At 42.3% G+C, this 22,432-nt stretch overlaps 2 protein-coding genes across 4 annotated transcripts in view; one reads left to right on the forward strand and one right to left on the reverse strand.

The window, feature by feature from the left end:
- mrrf (mitochondrial ribosome recycling factor) overlaps positions 1 to 6,535 on the reverse strand; it is a 20,773-nt gene extending 14,238 nt beyond the window's left edge. Inside the window, exons 1-3 of the mRNA XM_086187472.1 lie at positions 6,382 to 6,535; positions 2,324 to 2,500; positions 2,022 to 2,174 (exon numbers count right to left, since the gene is read on the reverse strand). Of these exons, the coding sequence (XP_086043598.1) occupies positions 2,022 to 2,174; positions 2,324 to 2,492 (322 nt within the window). The 5' untranslated portion in view covers positions 2,493 to 2,500; positions 6,382 to 6,535. The remainder of the gene's footprint in view (positions 1 to 2,021; positions 2,175 to 2,323; positions 2,501 to 6,381) is intronic.
- On the forward strand, positions 6,453 to 22,416 carry rbm18 (RNA binding motif protein 18). Of its 3 annotated transcripts, none has more exons than XM_086187473.1 (6): positions 6,453 to 6,654; positions 7,646 to 7,759; positions 13,684 to 13,810; positions 14,777 to 14,863; positions 19,595 to 19,695; positions 20,926 to 22,416. In XM_086187473.1, exons 2-6 carry the CDS (start codon positions 7,653 to 7,655, stop codon positions 21,107 to 21,109), a joined length of 606 nt encoding a protein of 201 aa, XP_086043599.1. In that variant the 5' UTR covers positions 6,453 to 6,654; positions 7,646 to 7,652; the 3' UTR covers positions 21,110 to 22,416. The 3 variants fall into 3 exon arrangements, with proteins under 3 accessions (XP_086043599.1, XP_086043600.1, XP_086043602.1); XM_086187474.1 differs by having other exon boundaries at positions 6,459 to 6,841; positions 14,777 to 14,857; positions 20,926 to 22,414; XM_086187476.1 differs by lacking the exon at positions 6,453 to 6,654 and adding an exon at positions 6,789 to 6,841.
- The last annotated feature ends 16 nt before the right edge of the window (positions 22,417 to 22,432 follow it).

The raw sequence follows: 22,432 nt of genomic DNA on the forward strand, positions 1-22,432 counted from the left end.
CACGCATTTGGACAACTGACGTCATTCCATTCCACGATCTCATCTCTCCTGTCAGCTCTAAGTCCTGCTGCCTCCCTGGATTACAGCGCAGCTGGACAGAAGAGAGGGGGATGGATAGAGGGGAGGAGAGAAGAGAGAGACAGACAGATGCAGGGAGGATGACTGGATGGAGGGAGAAAGAGAAGGAGGACTGGAAAAGAACAGGGGGAGTTGGGAAATGTTTGCCCTGTGAACAAATGTTTCCCCAAAGGTCAATAGGACACAAACTGAAAATGTTGTTTGAGGAATGGCCAAAATATTAAATAATAAAAAAAAACAAAAGAGAAGAATGAGTAATAGCGGTAGAAAAGGAGGACAAAAATGAGCTGTAGTTGTTGATTGATGAAAGGAAAATGGAAGAAAGCTGAAGGACAGAAGATGAAAAATGGACAGACAAACAAATGATGAGCGCTGAAACAGTTGGAGGAAATCAAAGACACGAGATATTGAGACGTTAACCATAAAAGGAGGGGAGTGCTTGTGTAGCGCTTGATGCATGACTGTCCTGATTCCTGCATAAAAGATCAGATCAAATGTTCATGTGAGGAGGAAGAAGGAAAGGCCACTGTCAGTTTAAAGTTTGACTGGAGTGGCTGCTTCCTCCTCCCATGGGACCTTCCATTACACCCCCCCCCCCCCCCCCCCCCGAAAACTCTGCTCCCATTTGTTAGAACCCAGAGGCTCAGGGTCACGACCTGGATGTAGTTGGGGAAACAGAGGTCAAACTGGGGTCAAGGTAAGGTCACATGGGGATCTTCTTGATGCAAACAAAGTGGTGTTAGTGTGTGTGTCTGTGTGCGCGCGTGAGAGAGAGAGAGAGAGAGAGAGAGAGCGAGAGCGAGAAAGAGAGAGAGAAGAAATGAGCCGGGGGTGAACATGTCCTGTTTGGATAATTGTATGCAATCATGCTAATGTGATACCCTAGACTAACGGTATCATCAGTTCATTTCAGAGTTGTCAAAGACATGCACACAAATTTAGATTAATTACCAAAAATATCAGCATTTCACTGGTGTTGGCAGAGACTGGCCATTTTATAAACATATCAGTGTTGATCTGATGGCTGATATTTGCTTGTATATGAGCCCAGGGTGTTTTTGTGCATTCTTACATATTACTGACAGTTTGGAAATGTGAAACTTAAACTAGTGTCGGTGTAGTACCGTACTGTTTTCGACATAATGTTTTAATAAGTAGCAATAATACAAAAAAAAATCCATAAGGAAATGAAGCCATTTATGCAGCTTTGAATATCAGAATATTAATGGTGTTTTGTTTTTGTGGCGGCAGACTGAAAGTGACATAGGATTAATTAGTTGGGTCCATATGTATCTTTCTTAAACTTTATCATATTTTTTTTTCTTACATGCTTGTGGTATATTTATATTCAGTTTCGCGAGCACAGAAGTCATTTTTCATTTGACTGCCACTGTACCTGTACATTTAGGCATGTGACAAATAAAACTTGAATCTTGAATCTATGAAAAATAGAGTATGATACAAACACAATAAAAGTATGTTCTTAAGGCAAATTAAATGTTTGTGCACAGTTTGGGATGTTTGGGGTTTCTAGGTAGGAATCAGTTAGTCAGGTGAACACAGATGCTCCACTGTTTCCATGTTTCCTATGTACATCGAGCGCTGCTCCAGGAAACACAGAATAGTGTTTTGAGTCATTTCATGTGCTTTATAATCTCACTGCACTGGTTCCAACTGGAACCATAAAAGTAAACACGGTGCATGAGATCACACACACACCAACACACACACACACACACACACACGGAACAGAACCTGGTGTTGTACATTGGCTTATAAGAATCATTTGTTCCTGTTTATCTGTTAGTTTTTTCCCCTTTGTAAGAGGTATTAAGTTGATTAATGAAGATATTCAAGTAATTCTTTTGGCCTGCTTTTCAGTTTTGTACACAAGGACTGTCAAGGAGAGTCCAACAAAATAACTGATAAAATAAGATGGATACCCTGCAAGGTTCGGATGCTGAGGCTGCGTGTGAAGTCCTCCTTGAGTGCACTGAGAACAGCCGTCATGTCCTGCTGCACGCTCTCCAAGCTGATGATGTCACTCACCAGGGCTTCATTAATATTCACCCTCAACGACTGTCCCTTTGTCTTTGCTTGAAAGATCAAGACAGGGAAAGAAGGACTGAGTGAAGAGTGGAAACTCATAACCAAGACATGAAATATGAAATCAAGAAAGGTGTATTCATGCCAATATTGCCACAGATGTTGCTCACATGTGGATCTCTGCAGTCTCGTTACTGACCTTTTGTCTTCTTGGTTGCATACAGCCGCATGCATGCCGCAGGATAGCAGAGGGTGGCGGGGTACAAAAGAGGGGCGCTGACCCTGGTGGCGGTCAGGAGAGGACAGCTGACCTGCTGCGCCAGGAACCGACCCCACAGAGGATCTAACAGCAGCCTTAGATGATTCATTCCTATAACTGAGGAGGAGTAGAAATACAACACGTGACAACTTTGCAGTATTTAAGTTGTAATATTGCTGGTAATAGCCAAACAAATGAAGTAATAGCTCATATCAGCCAGTAGGAGGCGGCTCTACATCTACAACCCCTGTTGATGTTTCCTCTATTGATTATTGGAACAAAATTGATTAAAAGAACCAAACCACTCAGTGCTTTCATGTATTTGTCAGGGCTGGAGGCCAGCAGCATCATTACAGTCACTCTGGGATGACAGAAGAGGTGTTCAGGGATGAAAGAGCTTTTTCATATAATATGAAATAAACCAAGTGCTGACAAGTGGCCACGAATGGAGATGCTGCTGCTATGGTTACTATCATTCAGCGGGAGATGTGAAATGTGGGAAGTTTTAACAAGAGAAGTCACGTGGATTTGATCAAACTTAACAAAGAGGGACAGAGCAAGAGCCTGATACTGCCTGTTCCCTGTTCTTCTAATTGTGTATCTTTTTCTTCTTATCTGTCAAATAAAGACATCATAATGAAAAGTTACTGTATAATCTCAACTATCCACAGGTAGGTTCCACTGCCCATCCTTTCTGAGAATTGTGTGTTTTGTGCCGATGCTCTGCTCCACAAAACTTGAGTGCGAGTAGTGAACTGCAGAAATAATTCCTTTGGTTAGGTGGGTGATTTATGCAAAGCAGTGATATACGGATGCTGTCGGAGCCGATCAGCGGATCACTGACGGGAGAGGTGACTTTTATCAGGTTTGTGATAAAAAATAAAGGTTCAAACATGATTTACTGAGGAGGAAGGGTTTTTGTTATTTTTTACATTGTTGCAGACGCTAGACTAATATCACAGCGTGTGTGACAAGGTGCGTCCGGATGTCGTGTGGACTGGGGGAGGGGCAACATCGTTGACAGGCCCAACCCAACCCGATACCTGAATATTCAGTTTACATCACAAGTCAAAGGAAAACTGTAAAACTTCTAAACTTGTGAATTTTTCTATTTTTTTCTATTCTAATTTTTGGTTTTGCTTTTCATTTCTTTGGTGATACAGAGTCAAGAAAAGAAATCACATCACTTATATTTTGTTACCTTCCCACACTCTACTGTAATGGTCTCTCACTTCCTCTTTTACACACACACACACACACACACACACACACACGCCTAACCATCTCTACATGCAGCTCCCCCCCAACTGTTTGGGAATTTCTCAAGGACCTCCCATTCAAAGGCACACAACACGGCAAGACCGCCCCCTGCTTTTCTATGGACTAACCACCTCCCACCTTGAAAATCTGGTCATGACTGTGAATGTTGTCACTGAACCTTGGTGCATACACACACACACACACACGTGCAAACAAACGCCGTAAGCCCACAGACACACACTAAAGCCCGTCTTTCACTGTCAGTGGCTGTGAACAGTTCACAGCACCGTGCTGCTCCGATAGCTGCTCTCAATATACTCACGCTTTGAAACGAGACATTTATTTCAGCTCTATGGCTGAACGATACACAAAAACATTCAAGGCGGATGTCGTGAAATGACTGGTTTTTGAGGGAATTTTGCATTTTATTGGAGTGGAAAAAAAATGGGCTGTGCATCTGCAAAGCTTCATTTATAATGGCATGTTATGACATATTTTACCTTAATTAGAAAATTGGAACAGCTGCAGTTTGGATATTAAGCTTTTGATTTTGTTTTGATTAATTTTACAGACATATTTAGCTCAAAGTCCAATGACATGCAAAAATACTCTGCCATTCCCAAAATGGTTTGATTAATCTCTTTAATTAACTGTCCAATGGATTTTGTTTTCTTTTCTTTTTTTAAACCCCTCACACGAACACCTCACTTAGAAGATACAGTACATTCAGATGCACAAGGTTGTGCGTACTGATGGACTTCATCATGATTACACAGGAGGCAATCCAGTTGTGTTTGGCTTGAATCAATTTTCTTTTCCACAGAAAATCACACAAATATTCCACATTTCCTAATAACACTCCTTTAATTTGTGCCAATGTGCAGGAATATACCCTAATTTAACCATGAAGAGCTCTCACCAGTCTTTTCTTCTCCCCCTGGCTCCGGACATTAACCAAAATCTTAAAATATACCAAGATTAAGCCAGACTGTAGAACACGATATCCAATCAAAACCCCTGACAGACTTCCAGGGCTGGCAGGCTTCCTGACAAGCTGATGCTGTCTGATATGGCACACTGTGGTAGAGCAGATCGACTCAGATGTGGGATGCTGATGGATCTCTTTGGAGGGGAAGTCAAGCAGCAAACACAGAGCACAGGTGTTCAGTGGGATACTGTAGCCTCGTATCCTGTAGATTTCCCACACTGCAGCAGCTGCAGACACACCTCTCCTTCTTCAGTGGCAGAAGCCAGCTGGGGAGCCCGCATGAGCTCGCCTTTGTACACGTAAATATCTGATCATGTTCTTCCTGGCTGAACCTCTGAGCTGCGTCACACAAAGTGTTCACACTCAGACTGCAAATATGGACTGGCCTCAGAGGGAACAGATCTGGGATCACACACCGTTTGCCTGATTCAATAATATCACGATTATTGGTTGCCAATTTGATTCATATTGTGAATTTTTGGAAATCCATCCATTGTCTATCACTTATCCTGTTAAGGTTCATGGGGGGGTGGAGCCTATCCCAGCTGCCTTCAGGTGAGAGGCAGGGTTCACCCTGGACAGGTCACCAGTCCATCACAGGGCCAACACATAGAGACAGACAACCATTCACACTCACAGTCACACCTACAGTCAATTTAGAGTATCAATCAGCCTCGTCCCCTCTTGATGTCTTTGGACTGTGGGAGGAAGCTGGAGTACCAGAGAGAACCCACACAGGAACAGGGAGAACATGGAGACTCACACAGAAAGATCCTGTGATGGAGCCGGGACTTGAACTCAGAACCTTCTTGCTGTGAGGCCACAGTGCTGACCACTGCACCTAGACTAGGTAAATGTTCAGTACATTAAATTATAAGTAAACTAACCTAGCAACTGCAACATTAAGATGTTCCTGCTCTTACACATGGTGCAAAAACACAACTCTCATAACAAGCAGAGTTGTTGAAAAGCCAGTTGAATAATTTCTTAATTTCATTCTCTATTTATCAATTCAGGAAATGGAAGAAAATCGCGGAAAAAAAGAATTACTATACTTACGTCGTTTTGCCCACTCTGATTTATCATGTTAGATTAAGAAATATTGTAAAATTGAATATTTCTTGCTATGTCCTAGAACTACAAATTTTATATTCAAAAACCTAGTTTTAGCCCAACTGTCAGTGGCAATACCTAAATACAATTATATTACATATAAAACAGAAACAAGAAATCCCATCACGCTTTAGTACAAAACATTCAATTGACGTAAGGACTGAGTTTGAAGCGCTAGATAAATCAGCAATTTAATATTACATTCTATTGTTTTTGTTAATTTCCCAAATGTTTAACTCACAAATCACGTCGTTTGTTTGACTCACTATTATTACGTCATAAGTATATGACCCACAATGGGGAAATTTGTGTGACAAATGACAAACCAGATATTAGTGGGCATTCTGGTTAGCACTGTGGATTATTGATGTCATCTACCGCCGGGATTTAGAAAAGCCAAACAAAAACGTGACGTTTACCAAAGTGTCTCAGCACAGTTTCATAACAGCCCGGTAGTAACACGGAAGGCTCATCCAGCAGCGTGAAGGTCGGTGGGATGGAGCTTTTCTCCCCGTACCGGTGAACATTCTACAGCCTACAACTGTCTAAACCACAGCCTATTTTGACGCCAAATCCACAGCAGCCGCACATTCAAGCCCCTCACAACACCGTAAATTCCCCACGTCCGTGTACTTACTTTCAAGCTTCACGAGAGCACATTACACACAGAAAGCCACAGTCGACATCTGTCGTCATCATCCCTCGCCGACGTCCAGGAACGTCAGAGTTCGTGTTCAAAATCTCTTAAGAAGTGTGCCGACCGAGCGGGGTGTCTTCCTGAGACACGATAACCAACGTGACTCCGAGGGTTTTCTATAAATGGCAGATGCCTGTGAAGGAACCGAGTGCCTCCTCTGGGCTCCACAATTAAACAAGCCGCACCATCATCCTGCGCCTTTGTTGTCAGACGGTAGTAAGGCGACTACTCACCTTTCGAGCTAGCGAGCTCAGTCAATTTCAATCGAGGAAAACATTAAATATGTTTGAAATGAATACAAGTATATTTTGACGCAACCGAATAATCCCACCGGAGGGATAAGGAGCACATTAAGAAGAAGTCAGGCACAACCAAAGAGTCATTTCGACAAATTGAGGAGGTAAAGGTGTCGTCTTGCTAGCTGCTAAATTAATTAGCATTTGCTCGCCTGAAGCGCACCATCAAATCACCAGAGGATCGATTTTGCGAATTAAAACTGAATATGTCACTTAACCTTTCACATTCTGGTTGATATAAATTAGCTAACGCAAATAAGGAATGCATAGTGTCCGAGTGTCCCTGAGCCAACGCTAGCCATTAGCTCCTCAGCGCTCCTTCTTTACTCATATTTAAAAAGAGCAAAGTAGTTGATGCTCTGTAAAAAAGTAACTTTTTCACGCGTATGATTCTTGTCCATGTGGTCCGTCACAGCTTTACAAATGCGCTTCATTGTGGAAAAAAAATGTCTAAAGTACAAGGGCGGTTGTTTGAATTGTTAGCAATCGTCTCGGTCATTTTAGAAACATAATTTCTATGTACTTGTTCGGGTGTAAAGGGCAAAATTAAATTGATTTTATCCTTTAATTAATGTCAGATTTGGTAGCATACTTATTGAACTAGTTTGCCGCTAAATGACCCTGTAGGGTTTGAGTTGTATGTGTGGGAAATGTTTTCATAGATTCAAAAATTCAAACGCGGTCAAATTTTTCTGTCAATGTCAAGCTGGTTTCTTGTGGATTACGTCAGTCACTGTGCATAGATGTTTCTCCAGAAAACGTTGTTGTCCTCTCGTCTCACTTATTTGTTTGTATTTGGCCTCCATGGCCCTGCTGACTACTTGTTACTAACTTGTGGCATGTATGCCACGTTGGACCGATGCCAACTTTGTACAACATTTTATTCTTGTCATCCTTGCCTTGCACAGAGGACACATGTCGTCTGCAGCAGAGACAGTGGAAAATGCCTCCATTATTTCAGAGAGTGGGGCCCACGAAGGAAACCGCTTGTGGATCGGCAACATCGATCCCAAAATCACAGAGTGAGTAAATGGCTGCTGTGAGACGCACAGCTCCTCACGCATCCATCCTCTATTTAGTATACCTACTACTACCTTACTGCTCTCTTAGTTCCTGTTCTGAGTGGTGCAGTGTCCAACATCATGGTCCCTTGTTTTGAAGTCAAATGGTTCTTGGTTATGGGCCTGAAATAAGTTCTGCGGTTAACACAAGTTTAAGATAATTTAACATATTGTTGTGCAGTATTAAAAGCATTAGTAAATATTACACTGGTCAATTTTGAAGTTTTTTTTGTGTGCATGTTTTAAAAAAAGCAGCTGGTTAACAAGTATCCAAACAAGACCGTGGAGGTTGGCATGAAACAACATCACGCCAAACACACCAAGTGCGTAGCTTAGTTGTGGTGATAAAGGAATCATGTGCCCATGGTGTAGTTTATTGCCTAATGTTAGCTTTTTAGTTTTGACAATTTAATTTTTGCTTCAGAGATCATGAAAATAAAGATGTAGTTGCTGAACAACAGCTCAACGTCTCATCAGCTCTTGTTGGAATATTCTGTATTATTATTTGGGATATTCTAAAGTCCCATCAGCTTTTGGTGGAGGGAACCCATGGCACTGCCAACATCGGAGTGGCCTTTACAAATATTTAATCCCAGTTCCTATTTTTCATGAACTTAAACATCATGATGACTATCAGGAATCAGTGAGGACTACATGTGACACACAATTGTCAGACACTAAAAATATGAAAAAAGTATCACTCCAAAAAAATTGAGAAATTTCAAAACATGTGAGGCAGCCAGATGATTTAAGAACAATAACAGTGGTGGATTTGAGCTTGCTGTTGCGTGGTCCATGCTATGAACCTGGAGCGTTGTTGTCTTACTTGCCCGACTCTGCTTCATAGAGAGGCGATGCATTGTGTGTGTGCGTATATGATTGATTAACTGTGTGCATAGTGCGTGTGTGTGTTGCAGGCTGAGACTGAGCAGACAGGGCTGGGTGTGTGAAAGAGAGGCAGTGAGGCATGGAGACCTGCTCAACTAAGGAGCAGCCATCATTCCTCACTCACCTGCCCTGTTTACGCTCTCTGTGTCAGCCAGGGGTGGAGTGTTGGTGTGGAAGGGTGTTTAAATACACAGTTGGTGTTTGGGCGGCAGCGTGTGGAGGTGTCTGTGCATTATGAGCTTGTCTCACATTACACAACATTTTAGTATGTTCATACAAATATGCTTCCATCATTTTTTTTTTTTTTTTTTTAGTAGAGATATTGAATAAATATGTTTAGGGCACCCTTATGTACAGTGGGATTGAGGGAAGGGTGTTTTTCGGGGGTAAGGGGGTGTTTTGTGTGCCCCTGGGGGCTTCTGCAGAGCGTAAGGGCTGCAGCTCTGGTGGGCGTCTAGACAGGCGTTTCCTTCCCCTTCCACTGCTCTGCTCTACTTCTACATAAATAGCCCACTACCTTGCAGTATTGAAGGAAAACATAAGAAATGCTCATGGCCCCTCTTGCTGATTGGGGAGATTAATTAGCTCATGAATTGCGTTCGCATTACTCTCTCTGTTTGTCCCTGGCAGCTCAGCTCAGTGCATTTGAGGAGAAACACAGACCTGAAATGCACGATGCTTAGTAGTGGTACGTAGTACGTACCTGTTGCACGCTCGTATTTTCTCATAACCTTATTTTTTGCTCGTTCACAATTGTGTCATGAAATCTAAATTCCAAATGGATGTTGAGGATTCAGTTATTTGAAAGTATGTGAGTGTGTAGCCATTTTCAGTGGCAGTGTTTATATAATGGAGACAGTGCTGAGTTTTAATATTGTGTTTGGCTGAGCAAGACTGTGTTTTGGAAGCATCCAGTTCTGCTCCGGTTGCTGAAGGTGAAGCGTTAAATCAAATAAGATGTGATGAGGTAAGGGGGCTGCACTTAGATTTTGTGAAACACACTCCCTTCAATAAAAAGATGATTTTTTTGCCTGTGTGTGTGTGTGTGTGTGTGTGTGTGTGTGTGTGTGTGTTTGTGCGCAGCTATGATTGATTTCACATATCCTTCATGAAAACAGTATTAAAAGGGGTGCCGTGATGAACTTGGACTTGCAGGAAATGTCTGCTTCATGCATCTGATTTTCTTCTCTGTTTCATCTGTGGGCTACAAACATTTGTCCTCATTTCCTTGCTGGGAGCAACTCTGTATTGTGAGGAAGCTTCTTGTTGCTGCCTAAGTGTAGGTGGTGTTATACCTCCAAATCCAAGGACTCATAACTCATTAGATGTCTCACCACTTTTATTACAAAGCTGAGTTACAAAGGATTTTTTTTTTTTCATCCTTACCTGCCCTCAGTTCAGCCTTTACCCAGAGGCAGACAGGTAAGGCACAGGTGCAACAACAGATTTCATGACATATTGTGCTTTCCATTGCTCAGAGAGTGAATTTGAATTTGTCATGAGTGGAAATCTGTCACCTTCTTCATCATTCTCTCTCTGGATATAAATTCTGCCCCTGAAACTTCATGTTTTTAATTACAGGACTTCTTGTCTGGTTTATTGTAACTACACTGTGGGAACGACCTCGTCATTGGGCCAGTACTTCAGCCTACATTCTTACCCACATTATATTCAGGTTTTGAGGTCCCGAGTCAGTCTAGTTTAGGAAAGGAATATCTGCCCCCTCTGATTTCTGCATGCTGGCGGTTTCAAGGTCCCACTTGCATGTTTCCTTCAAATGGAGCTCTTGAGGTTGTGCACAGGAAAGGTTTGGCTTTCAGGTGGTAACAGGATAGGAACACCGTCACTGGGACACAGGAAATATGCACGCCATATGTTCTCCTTGGTCCATTGGCGCCACCATTTCTAAAAATGTAAACAAATACATTGCGTTGCGGATTTGAAGCTTTCCGAAAAAAACGACTTAGGACGTATGTATGAATAGACGGGACTTTCAAATGGTCATTGGTCATGAACACGGTAAGTACCATGCTGTTTTAATGCACCACGAGAAACGACAACAAATCCATCACTAGCAAGCGATTAGCAACGTACTCGCAAAAAACAGCAACGTTGGATGATGCCAGGATGATTGTGATTGGCTTACAGAAATTGAAAAAAGTCAGTGCTGTTTTGTCCACCGTAGCAGAGTGATAACAGGTTGTTTGTCCTGTGCTGACGAAGCGCCAGGGGGCATCTGGCTGTGTGAGACTACAGGATTTCAAGCTGGAATCACAGAAAATGTCTGTATTTGTCCAAACTGTCTCTTCACATCAATCGTGAATTTCTGCCCTCTGAGCTTCACTTTGCGGAACTAAAACCTGTTGTCATATCTTTTTCTGGACACGCCTCACGCCCCTTCTTTCCTTCCTCTCTCCCACTGCTTCACTCTTTTACCTCACCTACCTGGTGTCCCATCTCCCCCTGGTGTCTCACCTCTCCTCTTTTCTCTTGCCTCATCCTCCTCTTCCTCCACCTTTCACCTTGCCGTCAAACATCCCCTCTCTGAACTTTACTCTCGCCCTCTGAAAGCTTTCCCACCCTTTCCTCCTCCTCTTCCTCCGGTGGTTTTTACAGCTCCCAGGAGGAGCACTCCATTGTGGTTCAGCTTGCGAGTATCCAAAAATGTTCTTGGAGTGTCTGCCATGTTACTGTCACACTTGCACATGCAATATATATTAATATATATCAAAACAAGAATAGAGTACTATTGGAGTAATATTGAAAGCATTACAACATTGTGTTTTTTTCTATCCGGCATGAAAAGCTAAGTATTTCAGCATTAGTGGAATAAATGGTTCTATTTTTTTAATTTTATAATACAGATGCTTTTCTATGCAAATGAGCGCCACCCTCACATGGAGGTCTGCAGGGTGTTGTCTGGGAAAAGCAGAAATGCTCCTCGACCTAAAGCACTCCAGGGAGTCGTAGAAGGGTGGAAGAGTGCAAACTGGAGCTGAAAGCCACACGTCAGCCTCCATATCCCACGCTGGCTCCCATTCACACACATGCAGACAATGTCACACAGTCGTCTTTATTGTGACACACACGGCTGCACACAAACATCGCAGGATTAAAAATAACATGCGGCAGAACAATAAAAGGTTGCTGAATTCATTCCTCTCAAATGCGATGCATGTGTTTTAGTATTTAACAGGCCTATGTACAGAATGTTGACATGTCACAGAAGGAAAAGGACCAGCTTTCAACACTACATTTAATTATGGAGGTAGTAGATTTGATATTTGAAACCTAACTAAAAGAATAAAATGCTTCTTGATTTGATCAATTAGTTAGATCAGGAATACTGTCATCTAAAATGGCACAATGTTAAATGTGTCGATCAAGATTGAAGGGGGAAAAGGAGCACATGTGGCAAAGCATGTCGTGAGTGGTCAAGGTCAGTGAGTGGAAACGTTCCATGTGCAGGAAAATAAAATTGTTTCTCTCAAAATATACTTAAGTCCAGGCAAGGGCCTTACAGTATAATATGTTTCATGATATACTGCAATACTCTACGTAGTTTGTTGAACACATCAAAATAGAGGTGAAAATACAACTTGCTCTGGACCTCCTGGGTAGCTGATGACGTTTAGAACTCAATGGACAAATGGAGCCAAAACTATTCAATTCAAACTTTTGACTCCAGTTGATTACAACCATAAATGCAATGTTATACAGTTGCCCAGTTTTACTGGATTTACTATGCATCTGAATGTTGACAGTAATATACCACAAATCACATTCAAGGGGCTGGAATATTGATAAATTATTGAGATAAAAATTGCAATGAATTAGTTTTGATGTTGTGTGTTTGTGTGTGTGTGTACACATAAATACGTTTGTATAAATATATGTGTAGATGTGTGTATTTATATTGAGGCGGAGTATTGAGAATCAGACTATAAAAAGAAATGATCTTTGTCATCACCACCGACAGACCCAGACACACCCAGCTCTGAGCTACAACTCATAGCCTATTGTTATCATTATTTATTCTCACATTGATTCTATTCACCGGAGGAGTAGGGACCACATTTGAGGAAAAAATGGAGATTTTAATAAAGGCGGAATTCTCTAAGAATAAAGTTATAATTTCATGAGAATTAAGTCGCATTTTTATGAGAATAAAGTTATAATTACATGAGACTAAAGCCATTATATCATCAAAAGAGTCATAATTTTATGACTTATAATCTGTTGTAATTCTATGAACCTAAATCTTAATTCCTTTAACTGTTGCTGCTGTAGCACAGACATGTAATCTGAATCTCCTAGGAGCATTCGTGAAACACCCACTTGTCCTCCACTTCTCAGACCCTCACGGCACTCAGAACGATACCAATATTACAGATATAAATTGTGAATTTATTGTACAGGCGACCCTGAGCTCATTGTCCACTCCAGGCGCTTTTCCAAAAGACATATATTTTTCCCAGGGCTGCTAGTGGTCAGTTGCGTGCGCACACACACACACACACACGCTCACACACACTGCATTTGGAGGGTGGAGGTGGGGGGTTGAGGCTTCCTCTGCTTTATTCCCTCATTGTCCTGCTACTGTATCCTCAGCATTGTCTCAATAAGAGATTTACTGTCGCAGGCCTTCCACAGCAGCTGGCCTGCTGCTAAAAAGGTGTCAGGGAGCGAAAGCTGTCATTCTCATTAGTCCCACGTGACAGATTCACTCTGCGTGTGTATGTTTTTGTTTGTGTGTGTGTGTGTGTGCGTGTCTGAGGGGGGGCAATATGACGTGGAGCAGATCTATGGGGTGATCTCACAGGATTGGCCTCCAGTTTATAGGGGAAGCTGTTGATCGTATTTATATATTTGGGATAAGGGGGAAAAAAACCTGTTCTGACAGAAGAATACACACACACACACACACACTCGTAATTTTCCTCTTAATTTCCTACTTCTTTTTAATTGACTTCATCATGTGATTGCTGTCCTGGCAGATATCACCTGGTGAAGCTGCTGGAGAGGTTTGGCAACGTGAAACAGTTTGACTTCCTGTTCCATAAGTCGGGGCCGTTGGAGGGCCAGCCACGAGGCTACTGCTTTGTCAACTTCAGCACCAGAGAGGTACACAAAGTGAAGTTCATTGAACTTGTGTTTGTGTTGCACATTAGTGCATGTTGATGAAATCATATTACAAACTTAAATGCCGAAAATTGCTTTCTAATCCTGCGTTTTGTTAGTTGGGGTTTTTTTTTTTCAGAGAAATGTGTTACACAGACTCGCTACACACTGACAACATAACATGATCCTGTGTCAGTCACCAGTTTTGTGTTTCTAGATTTACGGTTTATAAATTCACATGTAGATATTATTTTAAAAAAAAAACTGTTTCAATTTAATTTTCTGGTCATATTTGATCAAACACGTTCCGCAATGACGCGGCCCAATGTGCTTTCTGATACCAAGTCGGGACTTGATTGTGCGTCTCAAGTAAATCGGACCACATGGCTACAGAACACTTCAAACACAGCCTGCAGCTTCGCAAGTTCAGCAGCTACTATTTGTTTTGGAATGACCGGGGGGATCATGATAAGCATCTCCTTTCACAGCTAGTGTCTATCTGTGGGATACGAAACCCTCCCAAATGGATTATACAGAGGAAGTGTGTGTTTATCTTACACACACTCACATACACTTAGACGCTCGCACACCAAGATTAAGTACTTCATTAATATACAGTCATTTGCCATCAAGGCCACTTACTGATTTGATTAGAAAAAAATGACTTTTTTCCCAAACGCTGCTCATACACACACACACACACACACACACACACACACTCACCTCAGTTATGGCCTATCTACAGGCAGAGAAGGCACATCATCATCTTTTATTGCGGATGCCATCTCTCGATTGTGAAAATTAATGATTTAATGACGAGTGCAATCATCACAGCTGATTGATTTTAATCAGAATTGTAAAAAAAATCTCTCGCTCTCTCTTTATCTTTCTCTCTCTCTCTGTCTCTATCTTTCTCTCTCTCTCTGTCTCTATCACTCTCTCTCTCTCCCTCACTCTAAATGTGTGCAGGAGGCAGAGAGGGCGATCCAGTGTTTAAATGGGAAGCTTGCTTTGTCCAAGAAGCTGGTTGTGCGCTGGGCGCACGCACAGGTAAGGGTAAGTGTCATTTGCATTTCTATAAACACAAGGAAAGGATGAAGGAACTTCACATGTACTAATGATCCTGCTGTTGCAGCTGCAGGGAAACTAAATGTAAATTTCACCATGGACCGATCATTGTAGCCTGTACTTGTAGAGAAAATCCCATTCATGCAGTAGTGCCACGTTATGTCTTTGATCCTGTAGTTAGAGCAAAGACTCAGAAACAATCCCATGACGACCGCAGCAGTGGGCTTATGGAGAGAAGTGGGGTCCCAGCACAACCTGTGCCTGTCTCTTAACAATAGACAGCCTACTGGCAAAGGGTGAAGGGATATCCTGTATAGAGACTAATCACGCCCTACACACACACACACTCACTCACACACACACACACACATAGAGTCATGCTTAAATCACTTCCAAAGACATTATATTTTCATTAGTTTCTTAAAGACTTTACCTAACCACAACTCCAATACCAAAACACTTTCTGTTCCCAAAAGTGAGGCAAGTCAGATTTATAGTCCCCTCAACATGTGGAATTTCTAGTCGGTACACACACACACACACACACACACACACACACACACAGGGTAAAGGGAGTTCAAGGTCAATGCTGCTGCTTCAAGACAACACGTAGGATAACTGGGCTCAATCCACCACCTCACCAGAAATAGCAGCGTTTGTTATTGACGCTATAATAAAAGATTCATTACAGTCTTCAGTCTTTTTCTGTCACTCACTCAAAGGGAAATTTCTTGCATCGCTGGACAACAGCTGGAGATTTTAAAAGCGCCAGATGTTTTTTATTGTTAGGTTTGTGTTTGTTCATTGAAGGATTAAACTGGTTTCTGTGCCATCTTGTCTTGATCTTTCCCAGCAAATATGTGGCACATTTGTGGAATTGTTCCATGATTAGCAGTAGTAGATTAGCAGAGCAGCAGCAGCAACCTACACAGGAGGCGTTGCAACACTCACCTGTTTGAGCCCCGATATCTGTAGTTATATCTGTATATAATGGAGCGACGACAGCCAGATAAGACATGTGGCGCTTCCAAGATATGAAACGGCAGCCACGATTCCACCGGGTCCTGATGTACTTGAGACAGAAGCCTGAAAGTTTAAACTTTGCAGCTATGAGGCTTCCAGCACTGTTGGATTCAAAAAAGTAATCCTGCTACAGAGCCTAAGATGACTTATTTTCCATGTATATGTGTCAGGCTGGTGTGTGTGTGTGTTTGTGTGTGTGTGTGTGTGTGTGTGTGTGTAAGAGAATTAGTAACAGTAATTTGCCAGTCAGCCATCTGTCATAACTTTACTTTTGTTCGATGTCAGTTTGTAATTTTTCATTAACTTTGGAAAGTCAGTGGGTGTAATTCAGTATTTTTCCATGTTTTGCCTAAATTCATTCTTGAAAAATGTCAAGCACAGACTAAACGGAGGAACACGTGATTCAGGATTCAGAAAATCCCACATTCAGTAATTCTGAACCAAGTGCTGCAGGAGGTTAGCAGCAAAGAGGTGTTGTACTTATTAGCGTTGGCAATGGATGCAACGACAAAAAGAGCATTTGCATGCTTTATTTGCATTTAGTGAATGCTGCTGACAGAAAACACTCCAAATAAGAGCCCCCTCCAAATCATTTTCGAATTGAAAACCTACAATATTCCACAACTATAAAGCTGAAGAAACTGCAATAACCATTGCTTTTCCACAATCATGTCAGCGCTCTCGGGCTGTCATGGTCTTGAGTGTGAGTGAACTCTCTTCTTCCCCAGAACAAATCCTGAAGAAAACTCGAGCGAATGTGAGAATTTCTTGACAACTTTAAAACTTGGTTTGAAGATGTTTCTTCTTCAGGACCAGGCTGGTGAAACAGACCAGGGTCAGCAGGTCTGTCACCATGGCCCTGGGACTCTTAAACACTGCAGTTTCCTGTGCTGTCAACCTTCAGTACAATCCAGTGTTATATTTTTAAAAATTTGATTGTAAAAGTGTTCTTTGCCATACTGCTCCAGCTTCTGTCTGTTGTTTGGACCCCCCCCCCCCCCCGCCCCCCCCAAATTAGTGGATCTGCAGCTGCACCACAATGACTCTCCTCTCTCTCACCTTTGGCAGCAGCCACTATTCTGAGCTGCCAAACTGCCTCCCTGTTGAAAGTATGAGCTCATAAATGCCTGATGTACCGTTTTTTGTTATGACGCTCTATAGAAGCAAAAGTGAAATTTTCAACCACAGTTGTCTCCATTTTCTACAAACCCAGTCTGGGGTTGAGGATGTAAACTCCCTCTGTTTGACGCGTCTGCCAGGCAGTCCTACATCCCAAAAAAGCCTCCTTGTAGTAGATGGCACCACTTCACCGGGATCAAGACCAGATCATGTTTGGCATCACATGGTTAAAGCAGCTCCTCAGGCACGGCAGCAGAGGTGGCACACGTTCTTAGGTAGTACAGATACTTGTTTTGCAGTCACAGCACCTGAATCAACTTCTTTGTACAAGTAAGAGTGAGAACGACTGGCTCTGACATGCACTTAAGGTATGAAAACAATATTTAGTCCCATTTAGAAAGATAAGAAAATAAAAGGAGTAAATAATTGAATTCAGTCCAAGTGCATGCAACATGAGCCTGTTTAGAAAAATGAAGGAGTTAAAGGTACAGATGTGAGCCAAGAATTTGGAGGTAAAAGTAACATGGCAGGAAAATAAAACTGAGGCAAAGATGAGATACCTGAAAGTTCCACTCAAGTATGCTCACGAAGTAGAAGTGTTTTGTTACTTCCTGCCTGGAGTCACTGAGGTCACCGTTTCTTCTCAGTTCCAGAATTGTTACTGTGTGTGTGCTGCTAAGAATCATGGGACATGATGTGTTTTTATACTCTTCTCCTGCCTAATATTGGATATGTAGAGTTTGAAGCAACCAACAACCAGAACCATCATAGCTGAACCGTCCCGCTACCTCTGTCCACATGTACGGCACCCTGATTGTCTCTATGTAAATATCTGCATGCATTCCAGCTCCATGGCTGTAGGAATAGGTGGAAGGGAAGGGTCCTGGCTTGTGGAAGGGGCATTGTTTAAGGCCTATTCTTAGCTATACATGTTATTCATTTTTCTGGACAGTAATATCCATATGTGCGCATTTATATGATTTAACTACATCCAGTGTTAGCTAACACCTCAACAACATATTCCTGGCTGCTGTGGGGCACGCGCGCGCACACACACACACACACACACACACACACACTCTGATTTCTTGTAGCCTTCATGTAACAGTTGCTTCGTTTTTGTCTGTTTTTGTTTTTCTCCGCAGGTCACAAGAATTCTATGTTGGCTGGTGGAGATGTTTGCGAGGTGGTTTTGAAAGGAATGAGTGTTGCTCTTCAGCTGCTGCCCACTTTTATCCTTTCTCATCCTTTAGCGTGTGAATATGAGCTGCGTGGTTACTGTCTGATTGACCAGACACAAACAAAATCAATACTGGAGTTAAATAATGTTGATGGTAGCGGGAGGAAACTGAAGTTGACTCTCCGGAATGTTTTTTGGTATTCATTGGAAAAACGGGCTGACAGGATTCCCTGGACTTTGTCCTGTTCCAACGGTGAAATAGGTTTTACATGCATATGAAAACAGGTGTGACCTCTTTATAAAATGCACTGATAACTTTTTGCAGGCCCTCTCAGTGTTGACATGACCTCAGCACAAGCCCTGGTCCAGGAAAACAGCAGGCAGAGAAATTCTCGTCCTCCGGGTCTATTGGCACATCTGAGATGCTCCAGATTTGCGAGAGACACATTCTGTGTTATTTTTAGATTTTGATGCATGCGGTCTGAACAGCACAGTTTTCTATCTTCTATCCCTCCTGATTGCTCGTGTTGATCTTTTCTAACTATCCATGCGTCTCCGTCTAATTGTACAAGGGTCTCTTCATCAGAGAAGCACTGATCAATCAGCCCCTGGCTAGAATTGGATGGTTTTCAGCTTCATCAGCCACGAGCAGAGACTGATCCATCAGTCTCAGTGCGTCCGATTCCGTGCACGAGAAGTACACACAGACAGTCGTGTCATATGTGCACTGACAAGTCATCAGCTTCGACGTTCTTCACTGTGACTGATGAAGACCAATTATTTAAACACGCAAGTTTTGTAAATCCCAAAACAAGCAGTGGAGGAACAACCACGGACACATTTGTAGCAACAAACTTAATCACACACTGAATATGCCCAGTTAGATGCTAGCAGAGGCTAAGCAGCTAAAGCTAGCAGCTGCTGCTCATACAGGCCCGGTGCTCTGCACAGTTGAAGGTTTTGATTTTCTTCCTTTCTTTAAAATTTGATTGTGACTCATTATTATAATGTAAATACTTGATCCAAATAAATGACGCTGGGTGTGGTGTTGCACCTGTTTCCTTTTTGGAAATTCCAACACGTTAAAGTAGGATATATTGCAGTTCGTTGGTTTCCATTCATATAAGCTCTGTCCAGCAAACTAGAGCACTTTGTTTACAGATTTGTTTTTGAGCACTTTCAACATTATTTGTTAAAAGGAAAGTAAGAAAAAGGTAGAAGTCAATTGGTCTCTATGATTTGGACAGAAAATTGTAAAAAAATATTGTATGTTTAAGTGCATCTCTACCTTTCAAGCTTCTACTGGTTGTTTTACCTCTTTGCTTGTCTCTTTCCATCTGTCTGTCCATCCTTGTTTCCATCACTTTTTTGTTCTGGCCACCTTGTGTTGTCCACAGAGGTTTGAAGGTTTCCGAAACGACAAGTCGATGCCTCCAAGCTTGGAACCGTCGTGCAGCGGTGCATCAGAGGAAGGTCCCGTAGCAGCCAACCATCTCAGGTTGTTCTCTCTCTCTCTCTCTCTCTCTCTCTCTCTCTCTCTCTCTCTCTCTCTCTCTCTCTCTCTCTCTCTCTCAATCTCTCTCTCTCTCACTCACTCTCTCACACACACACACACACACACACACCCCTCCCTTAACCCTCAAACGGCCATTGAAACTTGAAGTTCTCTTTTTGTTTTAGCTTGCTTGGACCCTCAGGGACCACCTGGATGCCAGTTAGCGTAGCACGATAAATGTTAGTGAATGTGATGTGTTAGCATACCTCAGTCATCAATATTACACTTTTCTCCAAAGCCTGCGTTAATATATGTAGGGATGAGTAACATTTTCTATGAAATTATTTGAAATTACAAGATGTTGCAAGACACAGTCAGAACTACTTTCCTGACTGGGCGCCGTGATTTGACGCAGCATCGCAACATAACGAGAGTAGAAGAGCGACTGCTGCTATCATGGTGGACTCTGTACGAGAGGATGAGGAGGACTTCTGGACAAACCAGGATCCTGAACCTGATCTCTGAACCAGAATACATAGAGGTTTGGTGCTGGATGTTGAGCGGGCAAGACAGAGGTATGCTAACATACCAGTCCACTACCATTTATGATGCTCAGCACAGAGGAGAGAAGGGTATCTTTTCTTCGTGAGACTCTGGAAGATTAAAAGATGAGGAATGTATTTCCCAAAAAGTTGGCACTGTTCTTTGAATTCTGTCAATGCAAACTTGAAGATGCTCCATCATAGCAGCAACTTACGTTCACACACACACACACACACACACACACACACACACACACACACGCTAGTCATACACAGGCCTGTTAGGTCAATAGAAGGTCTAGAATGCTGAGTGGTGCTCTCACTGGGGTGATCCAGAGTGCAGCAAGGATCTTCCTCTTGTGTGAGCTTCAATACACTCCACGCAGCACGAGAGGAAATATAAACACTCTTTTCCCCTGTCTCTCCTGCTCTTACACACTCACTCCCTCATTCACTCTTTCTCTCACCCATTTATTTGTTCTTACAGCCTCCTCTCACATGCTTCTTCAACTTTCATTTCACCATTTAAATACTAGATTTCTCCTCCCCCCCCCCCCCTTTTTTTTTTTGTCTTCCACACAGCACAACTGGTAATCTCCCCTCACCAGCACTGGTATTTTCCCCCCTCAGCCTGGCTGCTAACGTCTGTCCTCTTTCTTGTTTTTTTTGTTGTTGTTGTTTTCCACTAAAGTACGAGCGCTAAGATCCGTGCTATTGAGGCCAAGCTTCAGATGATGGAGGAGAATCCAGATGATGAGTACTCGGGCCCGTCGGCTTACGTCTATAACAAGCCGCCAGAGAGGAAACGCTGGGAGCCCTACTCTAAATCACACCACAATAACCAGAGCAGGCCCTTCCGCAAGTTTAGGAGATGACCCATCCTCCCACTTATTCTGGAGATCCCCCTGCCCTCCAACCACACCTCAGCCCCCCTCTCCCCCTTCCCCTTCACACACAAATGGACAATTCTATCTGGGAGTAAAAGACGTGGAAGTTGTTCAAGTGTACAAGAACACACTCGGACCAGGTGACTTATTTTGGGGTTTTCAGTATCCTGAGTTCTGACTGATAACTGATCGATAACGTAGCTGACTGCTGTGCAGGTCGGAGGCCTTGTCTGTCTTGTCTTATCAGGTGAGAGTCACATGACGCAGGAAGAGAGGGACGCTGACTGCTGGCTCTCTTGTTTTTGGCGTGTTTGTACTTTTGGATCGTGTTTAAAGGTGGTTCTTTTTGTAGTTTTTTTTTTTTTTTTTTCCTGGAGGACTTTAATAAAGAGGAAATACACCGATTTGTTACAGGTCTTTGTTACCAGATCAATTGATGAACCACTTATCCATTTATTGTGAACTGCAGTGTATTCTGTGTTGACCCATAATCTTTTCCTGGTAGTTTGCTTATTTTCTGCATTTTTTTTTTCTAAATAAAACTCAGAACTGTCAAGTTAGTTTGACCTGTGTGGATTAATCTTTTTAATTTAAATGTCAAATCTGATTTACGTTGCTTTCTCCTGTTTTGTAGATTCTCTATAGCTGTTTTTCAAATAAACTCTTATGAGAAAACAAAGGCATTAACACCAAACATCAGTATTACGTCACTGGGGGAAGATGGTCCTTGAGAATAATACTTCACGTAAGCAAAATGTCCTCGTAATGGAACCTTTGGAAACCAGGCCAGATTATAATCTGCCAGTGTCACAACTGTTTACCGTAATCCTGTTAATGACAGCGTCCCATTATGCTCCCTAGCCAGTTTACTTTTCCCCACTCATGGAGGACAGCCTATGATTTTTTTTTAAATTTATTAATATCAGTGCTGTGTACCAAAAATGGATGTAAATAATGAAATATTTTGAAGGTCTTTGTGTGTTTAAATTCTATTTTACTATTATTTTTGACGCAATCTGAGTTGTTTTACTGCAGGTTTGACCTTTTTAAGGCTAAAAACAGTCGGCCACTCAGAATTTATTCGCTCTTAATTTGCTCTGAATTTCAAAAGCGCCATTTATCAAACCAGTAAATGAGCGTTTGTACTGCAGGCAAAGTTCCAACCTGAGGCAGAATTACTTTGTTCAAGAGGAGAAAATATCTGCGTGCGCAACGAGGAACCACATCCTGCATCTGAGCAACACAAAGCCTTTTTATTAATTTCTTTATTCGTGTGAAGCCGCTGCAGTGGTGTATATTTATCTGTTTGAA

Source organism: Aulostomus chinensis, chromosome 19 (assembly GCF_037954235.1).
Source record: "Aulostomus chinensis isolate RoL2024-O1b breed Wild chromosome 19, RoL_Achi_v1.0, whole genome shotgun sequence".
Classification (NCBI taxonomy): Eukaryota; Metazoa; Chordata; class Actinopteri; order Syngnathiformes; family Aulostomidae; genus Aulostomus; species Aulostomus chinensis.

Excerpts from the sequence above, each read along its gene's own strand:
- rbm18 (XM_086187473.1), top strand. The coding sequence starts at position 7,653 with ATGTCGTCTGCAGCAGAGACAGTGGAAAATGCCTCCATTATTTCAGAG. Across the intron at positions 14,864-19,594 it reads GGGCGCACGCACAGGTAAGG|AGGTTTGAAGGTTTCCGAAA; the intron begins GTAAGTGTCATT and ends TGTTGTCCACAG. Across the intron at positions 19,696-20,925 it reads GTAGCAGCCAACCATCTCAG|TACGAGCGCTAAGATCCGTG; the intron begins GTTGTTCTCTCT and ends TTTCCACTAAAG.